Raw genomic sequence first — 21,677 nt, 5'->3', positions numbered from 1 at the left:
GACTGGACCCGGGCAGGCCCTGGTGGGGAGGGCGAGCGCCGACGACCGACGACGGGGACACCACTGACACTGGAGCATCAGCAGGGCGTTTTTTGCAGGGAGCAGCTTCAGCCCGCCCAGACCCAGGCCCAGGGGCTGGAAGGCAAGACCCACTGGGCGTCCCCACGTTGCACGTTCGGTGCTTCCACGTCCACACTGAGGTGGTGACTGCCCACGTCCATTGAGGCATGGCCAACGGCAAGCGTAGGCTTAGCGCACGGGTGACGGAGCCCAGCAGCCAGCCTTAGGTAAGGCGAACCCACTGACGCCGCTGACCTGACCTGAGGTGAAGTCGGGTCACTGTGAGATGGCACCTCAGTCTCTCAGACTCACTCAACAGAGAGGAAGCGGGGTGAGCTGAGGGGTGGGTGACACTGAGATGCGTCCACTTGCTTTGGCGTGCTGCTGTGATTTCTTGCTGCGCGCTGCTTTGCCGCGTACATACATCATCATGCTGCGCCAATCTGCCGTCCTCTGCAACCAGGAGCAGGTAGGTATTCGCACTGCGTAATGTCTATGCATCTCCTGCCTGTCTGCCTGCACTCATCTGGGACTTCCCAGCACACCTGCTTCTATTCCGAGGACTCCCTCATTTCCCACTTCCAGACCCTTCCCCCTCCCGTCCTCTCGCCGGCGCGATCGGAGCATCGGAGCATCGGGAAACTGGAGATGGGCACTCGCCCGCCCGCCCCAGCGAAAATGCACCCTTCAGGGACCTTGCTTGAGGGGCACCGAAAAGCCAGAACCACAGCGGGCCACTAAAAAGGTGGAAAATAGAACCACGGGTGTGTGTGGATGATCTCTGAATGTCAAAGGAGGGGAGGGGAAAGGAACGGAAAAGACACCAAAGAAAAGGATGACATGAGTAAACGCGCGAATGCCGACTTACAGGAAGCTTGGTTGGTGATTCGGCACCGGTCCCCCGCGCAGAGCTGGCCGGCGACGACGTCGATGTTGTCGGCGTTCGACTCCTGCTGCGACCCAAGAGCCCGCCAAAGAAGTCCCGTTTGGACGACTTGCGCTCCCGTTCGCCCGTCCCTGATCCTGCCAACGTTCCTGCGCCTGCGCCTGCGCCTCCTACCACCGATCCGAAGCCAGTACCCGTTCGCTGCACTCTCTCATCTTCTCTTCGCGGACTCGTCTGTGGTGTGAACGGTTGCTGCTGCTGCTCGTGTCTCTTGGTCGTCCCCCGTCTTAGGAGCGATAGCGACGGCATCTTTGTTTCTCGTCGTCTAAGTCGTCTCTTCTGGGATGAGATGAAGGTGGCTGCCGTGTTCGTCTCATTCGTCTCGACTTTTCCTCGGGGTTTCCAACTTTGACCTCTTCTGGGCCCTGTCTTCCTGGACCGTCCCTCTTTTTCTTTCCAAGTAAATTCCCTTCGAGTCTTGGAATACTTCCCTCCTTCCTGGTTGTCGTCGTGGTCTTCCAAGCTTCTCTTGCTGTCTCGCCTGGCCGTGGCTGGTTCAAGGTGGCGTATGAGGGGGGGAGGGGGGCTGAGGTCCTATCCCGACGTGCAAGGCAAAAAGCCGACTCCAACTTTTCTGCAAGGCGACCTTGGAGTTGCAACCGAGAGGGGGGCACCGCGGGACAAAATGGTCGAACCAAGTACTGACTGCTGCAATAAGACAACAATGATGGTGGGGGGTCGAGAAACGGGAAACGGGAAGAGCAGAATCGAGATGGGGGGGGAATGGATGACGGTAGGTGAAGAGAATAATAGTGTGTGACTGCGAGAAGAGAGGAAGAGAGGAGAGGGAAGCAAGGCGACGGGATGTTAAAACAAGAAATGCGAATCAAGTGAGAGCGAGAGACAGATAGAGAGACACACGCATACATACACACACGCAGCATACATGCACCACGGGCTGCCAAGGCAGGGGAAGGACATGTTCCTGTTATCGTCCACTCTCCACGTCCACCTTATCCTCTCTTCCTTCACCTCTTTGGGCAGCATCTGCTGCGCTGGTGTCTGTCTGGCTGGGCTGGGCCTGGGCTGCGTTTTCCCGCAACGACCCTCCTATGACTGGATGGTGACAGATGGCACAGGATAAGACAGGCACTGGATAGGACAGCCCGCGCTGCGAGATGTCCACTTTGTTGGTGCACCCCTCGTCCTAGCCGCACGCGCACGCGCAAGGGCAACATGGGCCTGACTGGCTGGTCTGTGTTCTGTCCTGTCACGCAGGCTACGGGAGTCCTTGAATTATTATCCACGTATCTGAATATAGCACCCCCGGAGCTGGGGGAGGAGGACGACGAGGAGAAGGGCAGCAGCATCAGCGCCGGCGGGACGATTGAGGAGGGGCGTCCAGACTGGAGATGGGCAGAGATGGAGACGTTCAGGGATCTGGGCAAGGACAAGCGACGGAGCCCGGCAGTCTCAGATCCCAGATTGTGCGATTTAAACGGGCTAAGGCTCGTCTTTCTCGAGCAATTCGAGGCGACAATCAGCGACGCGAGGGCTGAAGAAAAAAGAATAGGTAAATAAAATAATGAAAAATAACATGCAAAACAAAACCATCAGGACCTCTGATAGATCGCTCGTCATCTCCGCTATGCGAGTTGGGGGGTGTGGGTGATCCGTATCTTGCAGACAACAGAGCATGTACCATTTTCCCTCTCTCTTCGACTTCGCCTTCACAGCCTGCCTTCCGTGCTCTCATCCGCCGGATTTGATCCTGACCTGGTGCTGCAAGATGTACCAGAGTGATAGAGCCCAGGACCATGTCCCCTGTCCCGCCTTGCGTCGTGCTGCCTTACCGTGGGAAGCTAAGCTAGCATGGAGGGACACAAGAAAGCGACGGTTCCATGGCACGGGCTGTCACTCTGATTTGCAGGCCTATCCCATCTCCCATCTTCTCATTTCGCGGTACGGCAATCTTCGTCGCACAGGTAAAAAAGTGCGAGAGCTATAGCACCGCCGCCGGACGTGTTGTATGTATGTCCCCTCTCCCCTTTCCTTTTTGACGATGTTAGACTGCATGATAACGCGCTGCGTCCTGCCGAGGCCGACTCCCGGGAACGTGTCAGGCCAGTGCCAGTGCCGGAATGGAAGACAAACATCCAGGGACAGAGACATCGAGACCGGTGACAGGTAGCAGACAGCAAAGACAAGACACAGACGGCGCCAGAGCACGGAGGCCGTAAGTGGGTAAGGGATCCATGGCCACGGCCGCAACAACACATCACTTTGGGAAATCCACCCCAGCTGCTTGACGTCTGTAGATTTTGATCTCTTCTTTCCTTCCGGAGAACCAGCTGGGAATATCAATGGCGGAGAAGGCAGAGCTAAAGAAATGTTCGGTGGAAAATGGAGCTCCAGCTGAAGATGAAGTTCCTGCGAGAGGCCAGAACAAGAACGAACAGCCACCAGGCGCGCATGTGAATGAAGTACACGACCGGGGTCTCCAGCAGATCTCTGATTAGGTGGTTTCGGGATCCGCAACATCACTCTCCACTTGTGCAGGAGAGGGTGTGAGGCGAGTCCAGCGTTGCCCAACAGGTGTCATCGGTCCCCGTCCTCCAAGAGATGACGACCTGTACGGAGATTTTACGTAGCAGTGGGCTCTTTCGTATGCTGAGTTGTCGCGCTGTTGATCCCTCAACTGCCTTGGTTCAAATTCAAGACTCACCGGCTTAGTTGGATTTGGGTTGGCCTTCAATTTGTAATACGGGCTGTGCAAAAAAGAAGCACCAGGGAAGGGGAAAAAGCAAGAAACCACGTATCATGCCGCAGACTAGAAGCTCGGCGAAGCTCGCAACCCTGGCAACGCCGTGCGGGATCGAAGCAAATTGGCATTGCCTGTGCCGTGGCCTTGCAGAATTGAGGGAGCAGACGAAGAACATAAAAACGCCACCATCGTCAAGACTCTGTCGGCCGGTCGCGTATCCTGGTGAAGCATGCCGTGTGCCACCAGTGGATAACGCCGAGATACATTGTTCCTCTGCAATGCGTGCGGATGTGGCTTCAGCCTTCCTTGCCCGGGGCCCCCCCTTCCCATGCTGCTTGCTTCAGAGTTTCCAAACACAGAGAATGCAAGGAGTCCTTCAATTTTCTTTCTTTCTCGAACATCTTCTAACATTCGATATGGGGTAAAGAAAACCGTTTGCCGACCAGGTTCGGGGTCCGTGGTGGAACCAGTGCGGCCCAGCACTTTGAAGATCCCCCCTTCCCTATGCTGTATCTGGAACTATTTTCGAGACTTTTGAAACGTCGAAGACGGGAGCTCTTGACCGCAAGGCTTTCGTCGCGGCAGACTTTCTTCTGCTGCCTCCCTCCGCCACGGCGGAAACCAAACCACACCCCCTAGCTTACTGCGGTATCAGGCTAAAGTTTTAGCCCCTGTATAGGTAGCTATGGCTCAAGCAGACCAGGTGCGGTACATCGATCGCAGGCGAAAGGCCGGCCACTCAGCAGTTATTCCAGAGCTTCCTGTGGGACCGTCAGTCCCCACGATACGTGGCTCGGGGCTAATACTTACCCATAACACCATAGTAGCTCCCCAAAGCTCCAGAGAGGTATCCGCAGAAGCATTGGGCAGCTGAGGGCCCTGATCTTCCTTGACATGAGACGACAGTGCCATGGGTGAGAACGTCAATTCACGAGTGGTCGTCTGCGTACTCTCTGCTCTCTCCAGTGTTCTCGAACGTGGTTGTCTCAAAGTCATCGGGAACGGGGTCGAAGGGAGCATGCGAGGACACCGGGAAGAGGGCCGGCTTCATCCATCAAGTTGCATAAGATGGCACTCGACATCGCGAAAACTGTTCAAGTCTAGCAACTGATTGCGACACTTGGCGAAGGAATATGTAAACAAAACCCCGAACAGAGTTCAAATAGGTCGTGTCACTCCAAAACGGAAGGTTACACTACAAGGGCACCCTACCACAGGGCAGCACCAAAATTAAACACGCCTCGCAGCGAACCACGCCCAGAAAAATGCACGAATAGGTTAAAAAAGTTTAAAAAACTTCTTTGCCCACAATCTCTCGTTACGAAAGAGCAACTCGACACGATGACGAAAGGGGGGGACGGGGGGCAGGCCGGCGCCACGGAGTGCCCGGCAAGGATTTCCCATAGCTTGCTGAAACGAGATTCCCATTTCCCGCCTTTGCATGTTGGACCATTTTCTTCACGTTCCAAAAAGTTGTCCGTGGAAAGATTTCTCTGACGCGAGGTTATGAAACCTCGACTGCCGACTGGTCGAAACCAGGGGATGACGGCGGCGGCTTCCAGAGAGACAGGCCTTTAATCTAATCCTAGGCTTGTTATAAGCCCCCAAAACGAACGAGGGGGTTGTTGCTCTGAGGTGCGTCTGGTGTGGTGTGTGGATGGGTGGTCCTGCGTGCGGTTGGACGCTTAAACCAACCCACTTCCCGTCGACGGTCTGTCGCGCCACGGTTCTTGGTACCAAAACGTGGTGTTCGGTGAAGAGATGTCGTTCGTGCTTTCGGGGAGTGAACGACAGGAGGCGAACGGACCAGTTTGATGTTTTTGATGGACAAGTCCGCCTCGAAGCAAGGACTGGCCCAGAAGATCTCGGGGAGAGAAGCCGGTGGCTTTGTTTACGCGCTATTTCAAGCCGGCCAGTCCGGACCTCGTTTTCTCGTTTTCTCGACCTCGTTTGACTTTGGGCTTAGGTTTGCAATTCATCTTATATTCATATTCGTCCAACAGCGTCGAAAAGCTAAGCTAGTCAAGCAAGCGGCCCGGACGTCGTGACCGCACCCGCCTTGCCGACCCGGCTGGATTTCCGGGCCTAAATGCCATGGTCATGAATTTGTAATTTCAGGGTATCATTCGTGCCTCCGCGCCGCCCATCGACAGCCCATGTCGATTCGCCTGCCTGCAGCAATCTTATATGCATGTGTGTTTGTGCGTGCCGCAGAGCTTTCCGTCTTAGTCTTCGCCAACCTTCTGCACCGTAGGTAATCTTGGAGATGCCCTCATCTTCCGGCCTGCCCAATGGGCTCCCCTGCCCGCTAACATGCATGCATGCATGAAGCGCACTTCGCTCGATGTGGTCAAGAGGAAGGGGCCTCGTGAAACGCCAGATGAGGTCGTTCGTGATGACTGAGCGCGCCTCTCAAGCAGGCGGTGTGTCGTGGACAACGATGAGGAGGTACTTTGGATCCGGCACGATGACCAGCTCCTGCTTCTTCGTCCGTAGTCTCAACAGCTTCAGCTCGTCCTACCCCCGATACGTCAGCGCCAGCTCTCCCAGCGATTTTCCAATGTTGCGCTCCGAGTCTTGGGGAATGGGTGTCCTCACCTCTGTATCCAAGTCCAACACCAGCGTGCCCGACGCATTAACCCAGTTCCATACCTTGGCTGCGAAGTCTTCCAGACCTTGCGGCTGATCGCCCTCGCCTTCACCGTTCTGCTGCTGCTGCGCAGCCGCACCCTCCCCTGAGAAGGAGCCGCCGCTCGGCAGCGCTGAGGCGTTGAAGGACAGCTGTCCCGTCGTGCGGAGGATCGCGCCGGTGGCTCGGTCGAGGATGACGACGGCCTTGACGCCGGGCTTCTTGGAGAGTCGACTGAGAGTCTCGTCGAGGGCATCGGGGCCGTTGGTCTTCGTGTTGCACGCGCGCGAAGGGCGCGCTGGATGTCAGCTATGACGACATTGGCAGAGGGGTCTCGAGGTCGCTCACGGGTACTGATTCGGCCATTATGTGTGTGCTGCGACGGAGGCGGGGTAGGTGGCCAAGGTGGTGGTGCTCGTCAGCCCGCCGTACTTGAGGAACAGAGGTCCAAAGTGAGTGTGTGACTCGTTCTATCGTGGACGGCCGGTTCCGTAGAGCTCGGGTGTTTGGTCCGTAAGGCTGGATCAGCTTAAGCTCGGTCGGTGCTGTTGTACCTTACTGCTGCTAGGATTCACTGGGTAACAGCGTACCAACGCCTTGGTGGGGCCGAGCGCCGCTCAAATTCTGCCGTTTCTGACCGCTGAAATTTTCTGGCACCCGTTCTGGCAGGGGTCTGATTGCTGTGACATGCTGCTCTCATGTGAAAATCTCAGTAAAAACATATCAGACACGGTTTTGGGAGTTCTTATGCTTGACCGAAGGCGACATCATCACCGAAATATTTCATTAGTCTTTAATTACTTACATACACAGCCACCATGGGTTCCAGCACGAGGAAAAAGAACCAAAAGGCCAAGGACTTTGCGGTATGAGAATCCAATGAGGCGTGGATGGACCACCTTCAACCCCGTCATGGCTCTGAAGCGTTACTGACAGCATGGTATAGAAACCAAAGTTCAAGGTCGGCAAGACCAAGGCCAAGCCGGCCAACTTCACAGACACCAGCTTCAAGGCCAAGTCCATTGTGATGGGCCAGCAGTCCCTCGCAGAAGAAGCCCCTGACGTCGGAACACAATTCAAACACCACCTCTCCCTCGCATCTACCTCAAGATCAGACAAGGTGCGAAAAGAAGCGCTGGCACATCTCACGAGCCAGGTGGGCTTTGGCAACAACCCCGTCGGCACCGCCACCATCCTCGGCAAACTCCTGCCCCTCATCTCTGACGCCTCAGGTCCCGTCCGCAGTCAACTACTCAAGCTCTTCCGTGAACTCCCAGAAACCGAAGTCAGGCATCACGCCGAAAAGTGCATCATGTACATTCGCGCCGGCATGACGCATCTTTCTGCCGACATCAGTAACGATTCCCTGTCAGTATTGGAGTGGCTTCTTGATGTTGCGGAGGACGAGACCGTCAGCTGTCCCGGCGGCTGGGTCAAGACGCTCAACAGCTTCTGCGCGCTGATGGGATGGTCCGTAAAGTCGAGTACGGGGTGGACGAGTGCGCCAAAGACCGGCCTGAGATCTAAAGACTCGCAATCGCACGCAAGGCAGGTTGGAGTGCTAGCGAGGTTTCTCAAGGCAGGGCTCAAGCCAGAGGTTGCGGCGCCGAGTAACCCGAACGCCCTCTACGACAACATGTACCGCATCCCACGGGCACCAAATCCATTTGCGTATCTGAACCTATTCGGGACTCGTAGAGACGAAGAGGCGGAGATGTACAACGATCGCGAGTCTCGACAGCGTGTTTTTCATAAGAGGTTCTCGGAATCCTTCAGCCGCGGTATTGAGCAGGCAAAGAAGGAGGGCGGTGCGAGTGGTCGATCTGCCATCACTTTGGAGAAATCATTGAAGGAGGATATGGAGGGATATGAGCCTACTTCCGCCGTTGACCCTCAGGATTTGCTGGATTTATGGTAAGGGGCATAGGAGCATCCGACCGATGAAAGGCTTCCCTAAAGTCAGGATTACAAACAGGAGAGATTCCGTCGTCATTGTGGAACACCATCAGCCATTCAGCAACTCCTTAGAGCGACAGTTTGGCCCCAGGTGTCAAGCAGCTTATGGTCCGAAGCAGGTGTGTACGCATACGTTGGAGTCTGTGTTATCGCACATGCGGTCCAAGATGAAGGCTGGAGACTCAACCTAAGCTTCCACAAGATACCCTATAGATACGCCTATGAACAGACAGCGTTTGATAGATGTGGATGGATACATCAATGATACCCGCTCACCTCGGTGAGAATTCCGTTTCTATGTTTCTATGTGTCTGCCCTGGGCTTTGTTGAAAGTGAAGCAGCCCACCCCTACTAAATGTCTTTCTTTTTGGTCGTCAAACAGAGCCTCTCGTCTCTTTCTGCTGTGGTGACATGCAGGCTGCCTGCTGGGTACGGCAAGATGCATCATGCAGTTCGGTTTGACCTGAGCCCTCTTCTAGAAAAGTTCCAAGCCTCAGGAGTTCGAGAAGATCTCGTCAAGCCCAGTAGTTGTGGACCAAGACGTAGGCTATCAAGAGATGTGAGATTGGCTTGTAGACTGATCGTATCCAGTGGTACAGATTCAGGAGGCTAACTAGCCGATGACATTGGATCTCGAGTTCTCACGCCAGGTCTCGACCAAGACCACCTACCTCAGGCAGGACCACGTCGTGTCTATGCCCTGGGTCCCCTTCCTTCCACATGACGCCCATGACGACTGCCCTTCTGCCCTCTTTCACTCTTGCCCTGTTGATTGCCGCCTGCCTGTCTACCTGCCTGCCTGTCTCGACGCGACGACCCTCGGGCCACCCGCCTTGCCGCGCGCCCTTCTTCCCTCCGAGGTTTAATTTCTTCCCTCCTCCAAGATTCAGACTTCTTTCTCTTTTCTTCTCTCCACACAACACAGCCTTTCGAGACGGGAGGTTCACATCAGAAGATTTGCCTGTCTTCAACAACGTCGTCAAGCATCACGAGAGGTAGGTTACCCCCATATCTTCAGATCACCATCACCATCGCCATCATCACGTCTTCGTCCATCTTGTCTTCATCAGATCAAAAGCGTCACTTCGTGATCCTTGGCTTGGATGCTTCTCGTTTCGCAGGTCATGCCTCTTTCCTCCTGCAGACCTTTCCTGGGTTCCCTCAACCCCCCTTATCCCTCCTTCCTACCCAAGCACACCTCACTTTCCTTGCGCTTCGTTGGGGCGCGTTCTTTCCTCCAAAATCACAGACTCGAGTTCGGTCGGCTGGATATTTTCGCCTCGCTTCCATCCGACAGCACTCTGCCCTGCCCTTTTCCTTCCCACTTACTTGTCCGCGGAAGCTGCTTCAATCCTTTTTCCCTTTCTCACCCAGCCTTTTCGGTTTTCTCCTCAACAATTTCATCCTCAAATTTTTTTGTGAGCGTTCTATCCTTCCTCGGCTAACAAAAATCATCCAGCCGGAAGGATCTCGTCCAGTCTTGCCTGCGATCATCAGATCAGTCGCCCTTCACCGCGTTCTTGACCATCACTCGACCTTGGTAGGTTCAAAAACCAGACACCTTTGCTTTGATTCCCACTGCTAACTCCTACTTCTTTTAGCAACTCCATCGCCATGTCTTTCTCCGTCGGTGAGATGGAGGCGGCGCTGCCTGCCGCCTCTGAGAAGCCTGTCGCCCTTGACGCCGAGGGTAAGGAGTGGTCTAAGCCCGAGACGTACAACTACGAGGAGATGGCCCAGTCAGGCCCGATCGAGAACGGCAACTGGGAGGGCAATGCTGCCATCTACGAGTGGGACGAGGAGTACGGTGAGGTCGGTCCTCAGCACCCCGAGCTTGAGCTCATGCTCTTTGGTGACCCGGCCACTCGCCGTGACCACTCCGGCCTTGACTTTACCGCGTAAGTATCCTTACAAAAAGCCATAGATTGAAGCTGACATTGATAGCATCTCCGAAGTTGAGGTTCACCAGGAGGGCGAAACTCGCGTCAACCCCATCGCTTCCTACAAGGATGGTGGTCTTCACCCGGTCATGCTCGAGAACATTAACCTGTGTGGCTACGACGCCCCCACTCCCATTCAGAAGTACACGATCCCGGCCATCCACAAGGGCCTCGATGTCGTTGCCGTCGCGCAGACTGGTTAGTTTTCTATCCTAATGATGGTATCTTCCACACACTGACTCCCTGATCAGGCTCTGGCAAGACCGCCGCCTACTTGGTCCCTATCCTCAACAAGCTCATGGGCAAGGCGAAGAAGTTGGCCGCTCCGCGTCCCAACCCTGCCTCGCTTCAGCTGGGCGAGGCTTCTGTTCGCGCCGAGCCTTTGGTTGTCGTGGTCTGCCCTACTCGTGAGCTTGCCATTCAGATCTTCAACGAGGCCCGCAAGCTGTGCTACCGCACCATGCTTCGTCCTTGCGTCGCTTACGGTGGTGGCCCCATTCGTGACCAGATTCAGCAGCTTGGAAAGGGCTGCGACGTCCTCATCGCGTCTCCTGGTCGCCTTTGCGACTTCATCCAGCGCCCCGACGTCCTTTCTCTGCGCCGCCTGCGCTACATGGTATTCGACGAGGCTGATGAGATACTTCAAGATGACTGGCGTGAGGAGTTCGACGTCATCATGACCGGTGGTGGTAAGTCTCGCCCTGATCTTATTTAATAGACCAAAGTTTGACTCTTTCCACAGAGCAGCAGGAGGGGAACATCAAGTACATGCTGTTCTCCGCCACCTTCCCCAAGGCTCTTCGTGACCTTGCGAGGGAGCATCTCAGCACCTCCTCCAGTGTCCGCATCAGCGTTGGTCGTATCGGCAGCACTCACACCAACATCCTTCAGCGCGTGATCGAGGTGGCTCCTTTCGACAAAAAATCGAAGTTGAAGGAGCAGATTGAGTCTCTCGCTGCCTGCCGCACCATCATCTTCGTGAACAGCAAGCGTACCGCTGACGAGCTTGACGACTACCTCTTCAACATGGGCTTCCCGTGCACCTCCATGCACAGCGACCGTACCCAGCTGGAGCGTGAGGCTTCTATGCGTGCGTTCCGTGCGGGCAAGGCTCCCATTCTCATCGCCACTGGCATCAGCGCTCGTGGAATTGACGTGAAGAATGTCAAGCATGTCATCAACTACGACCTGCCTAGCATGGACCATGGTGGCATCGAGGAGTATACTCACCGCATCGGTAAGACACACTCTGACTAGTATGGCCTATTGTATACTGACAGAACATCCAGGTCGCACTGGTCGCATGGGTCAGCGTGGCATTGCTACATCCTTCTACACCGAGCGTGATGAGCCCATTGCCAGCGTTCTGGTCCGTACCCTCATGGAGACCAAGCAGGATATTCCCGAGTTCCTGGAGCCTTTCAAGCCCACTGGCAAGGGTCTTGAGAACCTGAAGTTCGAGACCGAGTCGGACTTCGACCCTGAGGAGGCTGGCATTGCTCACCTCGGTGGTGGCGGCTGGGGCGGTGACGAGGCTGGTGGTGACGCTGGCGGTGACTGGGGTGGTGATGCTGGCGGCGATGCTGGCGGTGATGCTGGCGGCTGGGGTGGCGGCGGCGATGATGCTGGCGGTAACCAGACGACCGAGGCTCCCGCCTCGGGTGCGTCTGCCGGTGGCGATGGCTGGTGATTGGTGTTTGGACATTTCGGTTCGGAAGTTTAGAGGATTTGAAGGTAGCTTGCCCACAGACTATTCGGAATGCTTTGGTGGATTTTTAGACGGCCAAAAGGAATAGGGTTTGGAGGCAACTAATCATAATTCTCTCGCGCATGTTCTGACTGTTGGCTTTGGTGATATGTCTGCAATGATGGTCCTGTTACAAGTTGTCCAAGCTTGAGAACAACTACGGCTCCTAGATTCTATTGAACCGACGTCTACGCCACACCTATGATGCGACCGTATACCTAGATCCACGACAGGAATTTGTGAGGACACCACCTGGAAAGGCACAGTCACGTAAGATGAGACAGAGCGAGGATTCGAACAGACCAAACAGCTTTTGATTACCAGGTATTAGAATATGCTTTTCGCCGCCTCTCGCCATATTAATATGCGTCTATCTACCGTCTGTCTAAGATGCTCTAAGAATCGTGAATCATACGTCTCCACTCCTGTACTGTAAATCAAGCATTCTTCATAATGTCCAACAGACCCTTGATCTTGCCAACAAGACCGATAGCGTATCCCACGCCGACGACGCCCCTCGTGAACCTCCAGCTCCGCTCCTGGTCCGGCACTGGATACTTGACGGGGGTTGGGATGGCGGTGCGGACACCCATCCAGCCGAAGCGGTCTGCGCAGATACTCTTGACGTTGCAGAGACCCCGCAGGCCCTCTTCACCGGCGAAACGTCCGTAGCCGGAACCGCCGACGCCACCAAAAGGAAGCTGGACGGCATAGGTCGCGCCAAAGTCGTTAATGGCCACCATGCCCGTCTTCAGGCCGTCGACAACGGTGCGGAGGACGGGGTCGTTGTCACCGCCAAAGATCGAGGCACCAAGGCCGAAGTCGGGAGCATTGGCAACCGAGAGAATGGACTCCGCGTCAGGACCAGGCGTGCGCATAATTGTCATGACGGGACCGAAGCACTCCTCGTTGGCAATTTCCATGTCGGGAGTGACGTCGACGAGGAGAGTAGGGGTGAAGTAATGGCCCTTGGGGTGTTCGGGATGGACGTGTCGTTTGCCGCCGGCGAGGAGACGAGCGCCTTGCTTAACGGCGTTGTCGACGAGGGACTCTAGCCGGGTGAAGGAAGCATCCGAGACCATGGCGCCGACATCCGCTGTGGGGCCGAGGCGGAGGGCTTGGACTTTGGGGGCGAGAGTAGCGACGAGTTGTTCATAGAGTTTAGGGGTAGCAATGATACGTTCGATGCCAATGCAGTTCTGCCCAGAGGCCTGGAAGGTGCCGCGCATAAGAATCTCAACAATACGCTTCAAGTCCTTTGCAGCAGAGTCGAGAACGATCGACGGATCCTTGCCACCCAGCTCTGCGATGACCGGAGTGAGAGACTTGGCGGCAGAGGCAGCAACCTTGAGACACACGGGACGAGAGCCGATGAAGGTGATGTGCGAGATCTTGGGGTGGGACGTGATGTGATCCGCGTTGTTGGGCCAGCACGCCACGGTCTGAACCAGGGCAGGATCATGTCCATGGGCAACGAGGGCACCTCTGGCAATGCTGGTGAAGTATTGCGAGCTCCATGCTGTCTGCTCAGACACTTTGACCAAAACGCCGTTACCCGCAAAGATGCTGGAGATGATGGGTCCGATGAGGTTGTGGAAAGGATAGTTCCAGCTCACAAGCGCACCGACAACACCGAGAGGCTCGTACCGCACCTCATTGCGCTTGTACGCCATCAAGAGGTTTGTGGGCCTCCGCTCAGGGGTGAGCGCCTTCTCGCCGTGGTTCAGCGTCCATGTAAGCTTCTCGACGGTGACCAGAATCTCGCCCAACTGGGCGTCAACCATGGTCTTGCCAGAATCAAGGCAGGCGGCGCGGCAGATGGCCTCCTGGTTATCGAGGACGTGCCGGAGCATGGAACGCAGAACGCGGCGGCGCTCGCGGAAGGAGGTGTGCTTCCATTTGGCCTGGGCCGCATGGGCGGCATCGACGGCGCGGTCTATCGCAGCAGGTGTTGAGGGGTTGACGAAGCCGAGGAACTGGCCAGTGGCCGGGGCGTAACATTGAATTGCAGTGGTTCCGGAGACCTGTAAAAACCATTATCAGCCATGTTCAGGCGCGCTCAAAGCGTGGAGTACCCGCGTACCTTGATGTTCGTCTCCTCGACGATTGTATGCTTCTCGGGAAGCTTGGGTGGATCGACACTGTAGACGATTGCCTTGTCCTCGTTCCAGAACTTAGCCAGCTGTAGGAGCCAAATGCTAAAGGCAATTGCGAGTGCCGCGAAGGCATATTGAGGCGCGCCGGGTCTGCAAACAAAGTGTTCAAGTCAGCGGGTGCGTTGAGCAGAAAGTGGCGCCATTTGGCGGGCGGTAGCGTACGGCATAGCTTCGACGAACCAGTTGAGCCTCTCAGCGACCTGGTCCCAAATCTCCGGGTCCATATTGGCGTTGAACTGTGCCAATGGTCACCAATTGGAGTCTTGTCGACGATGCTTGTGAAAGTAGCCCGCGCGGTGTTGAAGTGGCGGTTGGCCAAGGTAGCTACTCCGTAGCAGACAGCCAAAATATTGGTGGTACTGGCGGACCCTGAATGAACGCCGCCGCATCGGATGTTCTTGGCCAAAAATCAGCAGAGCTCGGGGGAGCTTGCCCCGGTCCAGGGCCCCCGCTGATGTGGATATGATTTTGCAGGGGCATGGCGTTCGGTGCAGGGGTACCGCATCTCAGCATCGTACCTGCGTGCGGTGTGCGGGGGAACCACGTTTACTGGCGGTTTGTAACACCACGAGTAGGAAAGAAGAAACACGAGACTGGATTGATAATAAGGAGGGAGCGTTTTTCCAAGTTGCTGGAGAGCCCTGAAGTGTAAATGCTCTTCGCGCACCGAAGCAGGCAGGGCGGAGATAACTACGGGGAAGATAAGGCCTGCAGGAGGCAGAGAAAACAAATATCGCTACCTACAACAAGGCTGCATTTGATTACGATCTGTAATGGGTGTTGCATTGATGTTATGGCTGCTTCCGAAATTGGCCCGAAAATGATTTTATACCCTTATTCGAGGCCGAGACCAAGTCAAAGCGGCTGTGTTTGAGGTCGTCACATGGGAATAGGCTTCTTTGGAAATATCCTGTTTTAACGATTCAAATAATGGCTGGCTTCTGTCCGCTGCTCATCTCCAAGCTACCCCTGAGGTATTATGTGTTTTTCGCTTCTTTTTCCTCCTCCTCCTCCAGTTTGCGTGCGTATGTACAAAAGGCGTCAGCAGCTGGAGCTGTGCGCCATCACTTTCTTTGGCCCGCCCAGACAAAACGCCATGGGGCCGGCCTAAGGAGAGACTCCAGCACCTTCAAACGGACTGGTTCCTGGCGCCCCCTCTCAAATCTAGGATGCACACCAAACTCGTACAAAACAATGCCATCCGAGTCTTCCTTTCCTTTGCCCTCCTTTGAACGCCGTCGCCATAGGAAAACCCTACAGAATGAGAAAAAGAAAGCCGAAAACGAATTCCGCGAAACCAATGAAAGAGCAGAGGCTGGGGTGGGGGTGAAAGCATCGGGTGTCGCTGGTACGCGACGGTGGGAACGTCGTAGATCGCTCATGCAGATCGTGATGCATCGGGGGATATCAACAAAACAGCAAAGAAACAAGGCCCTATTCGGAAGGGCATGGTGGATGGTATAATACAAGGAGTAACTTCGGTCGGTGGTTGTCAAGTCGAGGTGTCTATATGTTGTTGCTCTTTGTCAACGACAGACCTCTGAGCCGTCTCGGATGGAATCGGTCGCTGTATGATTGGCTAGACTCTATTCGTGAGAGACGAGCCGCCGAGGTGAAGTCGCTGCTCGCCTCGAAGCTCGCCCGGGTGCGATCCATCGAAGATCGCATTCGGTCGTAGGACGGTCGGGCTCGATCGTAGGAGGGGCGTACTCGATCGAATGAGGGCCGCATCGGTGGTGTCATATCGAGCGATTGCGTTTGCACCATGTCCATGGACTGCCGATGACCCGTGTAGTTGGTCCCGTCGCTTCCGTTTTGACTCCGTGGGTTGTGCGTCGTGTGTGTCGCAACTGAAGGTGGATAGATTGGCCTTCTGTCTTCATCCACACTGGCGTAGTGTATGTGCTTACCCTTACGCGAGCTAACTGACGAGTTTGACGGCGTCTTGCTCGCCGCTTCTTCTCCAACAACCGTTGCCTCGTCTCCCTGTGTGAGACGGGAGAACTTGCCTTGCCGCTCTTGCTCACGGATGATGTCGACGTCGTAAGGGAAGTAGACCTTCTGAATCGCCTTGATCGCGAATCGGGGGAACAGGCAGATGACGGGAACGATGAAGAAGACTGCCCAGAAGGACGCCTGAGCATAGATCTGGGGGGCAGCCTGGTAGAAGAACATTGATGACTCCGTCGCGGTGTAGATACCAGTGACGATGAAGATCATCAAGTCACTGAGGACGACGATAAGGATCATAACCCAATCCCAACGGTAAGTATTCATGATGGTGTAGGCGTTGATTGTGACGACGGCAGGGTGTGCGATATATGCGCCGAGTCTTGTCCGGTCCTCGATGTTCAAGCCGTTCTTGGTGACGAAGCTGGTGCCTACCACCGTGAGGTACGGAATGTAGAAAACCATGACAGATTGGTAAACGCCGTCAAGCATGTACATCCTGCAAACCTATTAGCACCATATTAGTTATCTCGCTCATGGTTTGACTTACCAGAATTTGGTCTGCGTCCATTCCAAACGCTCAATGCCTCGGCGGTAGAGCTGAGGCACTGCCAGAGAGACCTTGTCTGAAACGTCCTGATCCAACACACCCATAATGACGACCGGAACTGAGGTGAAGAGAAGGTTAAAGGTGAGGATGTAAGTGTACTCGTAGATGTACGTAACATCGAAGTCGCAGTAGATCTGGTACCAGAAGATACCCAAAACCCACACGACGTTCTTGTAGAAGAAGTTGGCGACAGTTTCTCCAAGGCGGCGGTACGACCAACGGCCGTGGACGAGAACCAAGCGTTGAAGGAAGCGGAACTGGGCAATGGCGTAGTCCGATGACATGACGGCTTGTCGACCTTCTTCACCAGCAATACCAACACCTACGTCGGCCTCTTGGATCATGGCGACGTCGTTGGCTCCGTCTCCAATGGACAGTGTCATGACGTTGAGGCCGTGCTTCACCATAGAGACGACGGCGGCCTTCTGGGCAGGACTCACACGACAGCAGAGGACTGATCTGCATTGCTTGCAGAGAAGCAGGAATTTCTGCTTCAAGGCATCATGGAGAACCCACTTCAGCGTGAAGCCGTCGATGACGAGACCGTGGGTCGGGCCAGGTGGTTCGTGGTTCTTCTTCGCCTTGGCAAGATCGTCGTCATCGCCCTTCATGCCAAAGACTTCCAGGTACTTGTCGAGCTCCTGTTCAAGTTGACCGAGGAAATGGTGATCAGGTGTCTCGCCGGTCTCATCCTCCTCAACCTTGAGATGAATCAATTCCATGTCGTTGCTCAAGAGGTTGCATGAGAAGCCGATGTTGATAGCGGTCTCGACCTTGTCGCCAGTGAGAACCCACAGCTTGATACCAGCATCGCCGAGCAGTTCAATGGTGTCAGGAACACCGTCTTGTAATCTGTCCTCGATAGCCGTGCCTCCAAGCAAAGTCAGATCGCGCTCAAGCTGGTCGGCAACCTCCTCCATCTTCTCTTCACGGTTCTCCAAAGCGGATGCCGCAGCGTTGTACTCCTTTTGCCACTTTTGATATTGATCCTCGGTGAGCTCACGCTGAGCAATGCAAAGCGTCCGCAAACCCTCGCGGGCGAACATTTCAAGGTGCTCAGCGGTAATCTTGCGCAATTCTTGCTGCTCACCTCGCTTGAGGCGCGAGTAGATGATACTGTCCGCGCCCTTGCAGATGAGAAGAATGCGATCGTCGGGCATGCGCACAATGGCACTCATTCGCTTTCTGCTCGAGTTGAATTCGATGGTGTTAAGGATAGGGTAGTGACGGTCGACGCCCATCACGTTGAGATTGATGCCCTCGGAGGTACTGCCCAAAACGGTGAAACCCATGTCGCGAGCCGTGGCGACCAGAGCGGCCTCATCGGGAGACTGAGCCTTGAAAATCATCTTGGGAGGTGAACCGGGTACCTTTTCGGCGATGACAGTGTGGCAAAGGGCGAGGCAGAGCATAAAGTGTTCGTTGGCGATCTGTTGCTCTTCTCCCGAGTCGCCGGCCAGGTCGGAAACATAATCAGGAGCGATGAACGTAACATCGTCGTCGTGCAAGTACGGGTTGTCGTGCAGGTTCCGGAGACCGTCGACAGCTCGGATTTTGGCGTCCGCGATCTCGGCTCGAGCTTCAGCAGCCTGCTTTTCCACATCCACGCCCAATCGTTTTTGCATTCCAGCCTGTGCCTCCGTGTACGCCTCTCCGTATGGCTGGCCATTGATAGTTGCCTTCTTGAATTCCATGACATTCTGGGTCAGCGTGCCGGTCTTGTCCGAGAAGATGTATTCGATCTGGCCAACATCGTCGGAAATATTCCAAGACTTCGGAATGCAAGGTTGGTCGAGCTTCTCATAATACATCTCGATGTCGCTGTAGATAAAGATAGCCTGGAGTAGTCGGACGATTTCGAGGGTGATGTAGAGAGCGATAGGAATCAAGTTCTGGAACACAATGATGGCGGCGAAGAAGGTAATGAAGCCAGACATGGGCGCACTGCCTCCAATGGATCCGAAGTCGAAGAAATACAAAGAAGCGTCGGTCTTTGCCCAAGCGGCACCATTGATAAGGGCCGACAACAAACACAAGAGGAACAAGATGCCGAAGTTGCAAATGACGTTGAAGTTCATCTCGCGCGCAATTCTGGGGCGCTTACTGGGCGTAATGCCAGAATTGATCATAATCTTGGTGTCGTGTCCCGTGAAAACGACGACGCCGAGGGCCCATTCGGTGTTTCTCAGATTGCAACCGCGAAGAAGCATGTTGTCAATGGTCATGGGCTCGGTCATGAGCTCGGGTTCCGAGTCACCATCGAAGGTCTGATGCCATCTGATAGCACCGTTGTACTTGTAAAGGTTAGGTTGAGGAGGCTCGCTCTCGATCCAGAATTGGGCCCGTTCACAGTCGCGCGCGTGCTTGAGCGACTTGCCGCAGCGAAGTGCCTGTCGAACCTTGAGGTTGGTCTCTCCATCGAGGTTTTTGGTCTCCACGTAACAGGCTCCGTCGGGGTCCGAGGTTGACAAAACGATGATGTCGGCGGGAAGTTCATCATCGTTGTAAATTCTCACGAAATCTCCGACCCTGAGGTCCTTCCAAGCGTCCTTGTGGAATCGAGCTTCGCCCTTGGTGGGCAGATTACGGTTCAAAACATCGCCCTTGCGTTGCATCATCTCCCTCGCTCGAAGATGGTCCTCGGGCTTCGGTACGTCGAGATTTTGGCGCGGCTGAGGAGAAGGAACAGGCGTCATTTGGATGTCCTCCCTAGCAGAAACGAAGGAATCCCGGGCGGATCTGGGTGAGTGGTAGGAATCGCGTGGTGCGTGGGTTTCGATCGATGGTCGTGGCGCGTCTGCTGATGCTTGCGGGGCTCTCCGTCTCGCCATTTCCTCCCTCGCCTTCTTGGACCAGAGACTCTCGATAGTGTGCCAGATCATGCCGAAGAAACGAGAATTGGCCTTCTTGATGCGTCGCCACAGAGAAATGTTGTCCTCCTCCACGTTGACGTTGTCCCATCCTCGCAGACGGTGGACGGGAGCGTTATTGAGCTCGATATCGAGTGCGGTTCGACGGTAGTCTTCAATTGCATCTTTGATTGCAGTAACGGTGACGATGAAAATCAAGGGCACCGCGCTGAGGCCTGGATTTTCACCTCCGAAGATGGGGAAGAACTAGAAGAGGTTGGAAACGGTTCAGCGGACACAAAAGAGGAGAGAGCCTCGAATCTGACTTACCACCAAGATAACGAGGAAAAGGAAAAACACGTTGGCAATGTTTTGGAACTGGAACCACAAGTTTTTCGGAACAAAGCTTAGGGGTGTATACTTTGCGGTGCGAATCTTGTTCCTCGTGAAGTGCTGTGAGGGATGGCCCTCCTCATCCTTGAGTTCCGGGGGCAAAGGGAGGTTGAAGAATAATTTACGACCGCCATGGCCGTCGTCCTGCTCGGCAGCCGTGTGATCTGTCTGTAGCGAGTCGCCGCCGCCTGAGCTGCGACTCTTTTCACTGTTCTTCTTCTTGTGGTGGGCGCGGTTCATTAGAGAGAGCCTCTTCTTGCTACTGCTCTTGATCGTCATTTTGCGAGTAGCCCATCTCGTGCGCAGGGTGGGATTCTCGGGATCGGGCGGAGGAGGACCGGCTTCGCCGTTGACGGATGCCATCGTGGCCTCGTTGTGTGCGGGCGAGAAGCCCGATCAACCCGAGTTGTCCTCCAGGATGGCCTCGTCCGGCGGCAATGTTGGTCCCGATTGGGGAGGGGGGACTCGGTGATGGTGCGGCAGTCCAGATCGGGTTGACTGCAGTTCGAAGGGCGAAATTAAATACGGTTGATGATGCCTAGGACGTTGTGAGAGGAAAACGAGTGACCGTGGATGTTCAGCGTAACGTCGTCGTCGTTGTCCGTCCGAGGTTGGGTGTTGTGGTGTTGGTTGAAGAGAGCGTGGTTCGTGCGAGGGAGTAGCAGAATTGGAAGGGAGTGGTCGGAAGGGGGCAAGAATTATTTTGGCAGAAGGGGCCGGGAGGCGCTGTCGCGGTGTTTGATGACAGCGTTACCCAAAAACCCGCTGAGAGGGGGTGTGTGCTGGGTACTGGGGGGAGGGACTGGGAGCGGTGTTATGCTGGGGGGGGAGAGGGGAGGGGGGGATGAGGTATGTACCCCGAGTCACCCTTTACAGAACGGCGTACAGAGGAGGAGCAGCAGTGTGCAGCGGTTGGGCGGTGCTTGGGGTGAGAGGATGAAAGTTATCCAAGGCTGGATAAAATGCGCCAAGGAGATACATATGGGTATCTCGCTCTTACTTAAGGCGCAGGCATACATAAGGTACCTACACACACTACTTTTTAGACACCCACGCACACACGCAGTACACTTGGCAAGGGGGAAGGAAGCGGGACGGGAGTTGCGGTACCTTAGGTAGTTGGCAAGCGGTACGTATCGTGCAGCTATCTACCTAGGAGAAAAGCAGGGTACTTGGAAGGAGTGTGGCGGTGGAAGTATCTCGCCCTACCGTTAGGTGGCAGTCTGTAGCAGAAACACCCTAACCAGGTACGGTCCTTGAGCACCTCAGATCAGGTACCTGTCTTGTAAATTGGTTCCTGTCTGCCTACCTATGAACTGTCTCTGGCTCGGCGGTGCTTTTTCTTCCCATCCCTCTCTACGAGGCTGTCCGGCTCATCGTGGACTCGTGGCAGACACCTGAGGTCCACCGTCCACGTTTCCAGCAGAGTCTTACGAGTTACGGAGAGACAGTGTATCATGGAAGATTCGTAGGGAGGGGACCACATCTCGCTCACTAAGTCCGGGAGAGAGGGAGGCCGGCACAGGATGGGGAAAGGGAGGAGGATGACCGACGAGGGAATAGGAATAGGTTCATCGGGGGACGGGAGTCTGACAAGGGCGAGGCCGAGCAGCGGCTTCCGTCCTGCGTGCTGTAGGCAACGCAGGTAGGGTAGAACCAGTCAATCAGAGCCGATGAGAGGACAATGGCTGAGAGAAAGACTGGAGAAAGGAGCGCGAGATGCAACCGAAGCGCGTG

The 21,677-nt window shown here is 55.2% G+C and overlaps 5 protein-coding genes across 5 annotated transcripts; 2 read left to right on the top strand and 3 right to left on the bottom strand.

The window, feature by feature from the left end:
- Positions 1-6,122: 6,122 nt before the first annotated feature.
- On the bottom strand, positions 6,123-6,705 carry DYNLRB1 (Dynein light chain roadblock-type 1; the record flags this gene model as incomplete). The annotated part of the gene is made up of 3 exons (XM_032019814.1): positions 6,123-6,227; positions 6,309-6,608; positions 6,688-6,705. 3 exons carry the CDS (start codon positions 6,703-6,705, stop codon positions 6,123-6,125), a joined length of 423 nt encoding a protein of 140 aa, XP_031892734.1.
- Positions 6,706-7,157: 452 nt separating this feature from the next.
- Positions 7,158-8,486, top strand: IPI1 (Pre-rRNA-processing protein IPI1; the record flags this gene model as incomplete). The annotated part of the gene is made up of 3 exons (XM_032019825.2): positions 7,158-7,205; positions 7,286-8,253; positions 8,315-8,486. 3 exons carry the CDS (start codon positions 7,158-7,160, stop codon positions 8,484-8,486), a joined length of 1,188 nt encoding a protein of 395 aa, XP_031892729.2.
- A 1,423-nt stretch (positions 8,487-9,909) lies between these two features.
- drh-9-0 (ATP-dependent RNA helicase ded1) lies at positions 9,910-11,925 on the top strand (the record flags this gene model as incomplete). Its single annotated transcript, XM_032019836.1, has 5 exons — positions 9,910-10,193; positions 10,240-10,433; positions 10,487-10,924; positions 10,978-11,472; positions 11,525-11,925. The coding sequence occupies 5 exons, from the start codon at positions 9,910-9,912 to the stop codon at positions 11,923-11,925; spliced, it is 1,812 nt and encodes a 603-aa protein (XP_031892728.1).
- Positions 11,926-12,419: 494 nt separating this feature from the next.
- CGGC5_v010933 (putative aldehyde dehydrogenase-like protein) lies at positions 12,420-14,362 on the bottom strand (the record flags this gene model as incomplete). The annotated part of the gene is made up of 3 exons (XM_032019847.1): positions 12,420-14,006; positions 14,066-14,228; positions 14,301-14,362. The coding sequence occupies 3 exons, from the start codon at positions 14,360-14,362 to the stop codon at positions 12,420-12,422; spliced, it is 1,812 nt and encodes a 603-aa protein (XP_031892731.1).
- Positions 14,363-15,644: 1,282 nt separating this feature from the next.
- Positions 15,645-20,303, bottom strand: DNF1 (Phospholipid-transporting ATPase DNF1; the record flags this gene model as incomplete). Its single annotated transcript, XM_032019858.1, has 4 exons — positions 15,645-15,988; positions 16,049-16,587; positions 16,639-19,814; positions 19,878-20,303. 4 exons carry the CDS (start codon positions 20,301-20,303, stop codon positions 15,645-15,647), a joined length of 4,485 nt encoding a protein of 1,494 aa, XP_031892730.1.
- Between the last annotated feature and the right edge of the window lie 1,374 nt (positions 20,304-21,677).

Source organism: Colletotrichum fructicola, assembly GCF_000319635.2.
Source record: "Colletotrichum fructicola Nara gc5 chromosome Unknown KSG_Nara_v1_contig06, whole genome shotgun sequence".
Taxonomy (NCBI): Eukaryota; Fungi; Ascomycota; class Sordariomycetes; order Glomerellales; family Glomerellaceae; genus Colletotrichum; species Colletotrichum fructicola.
This window is presented reverse-complemented; position numbering and strand designations above follow the sequence as displayed.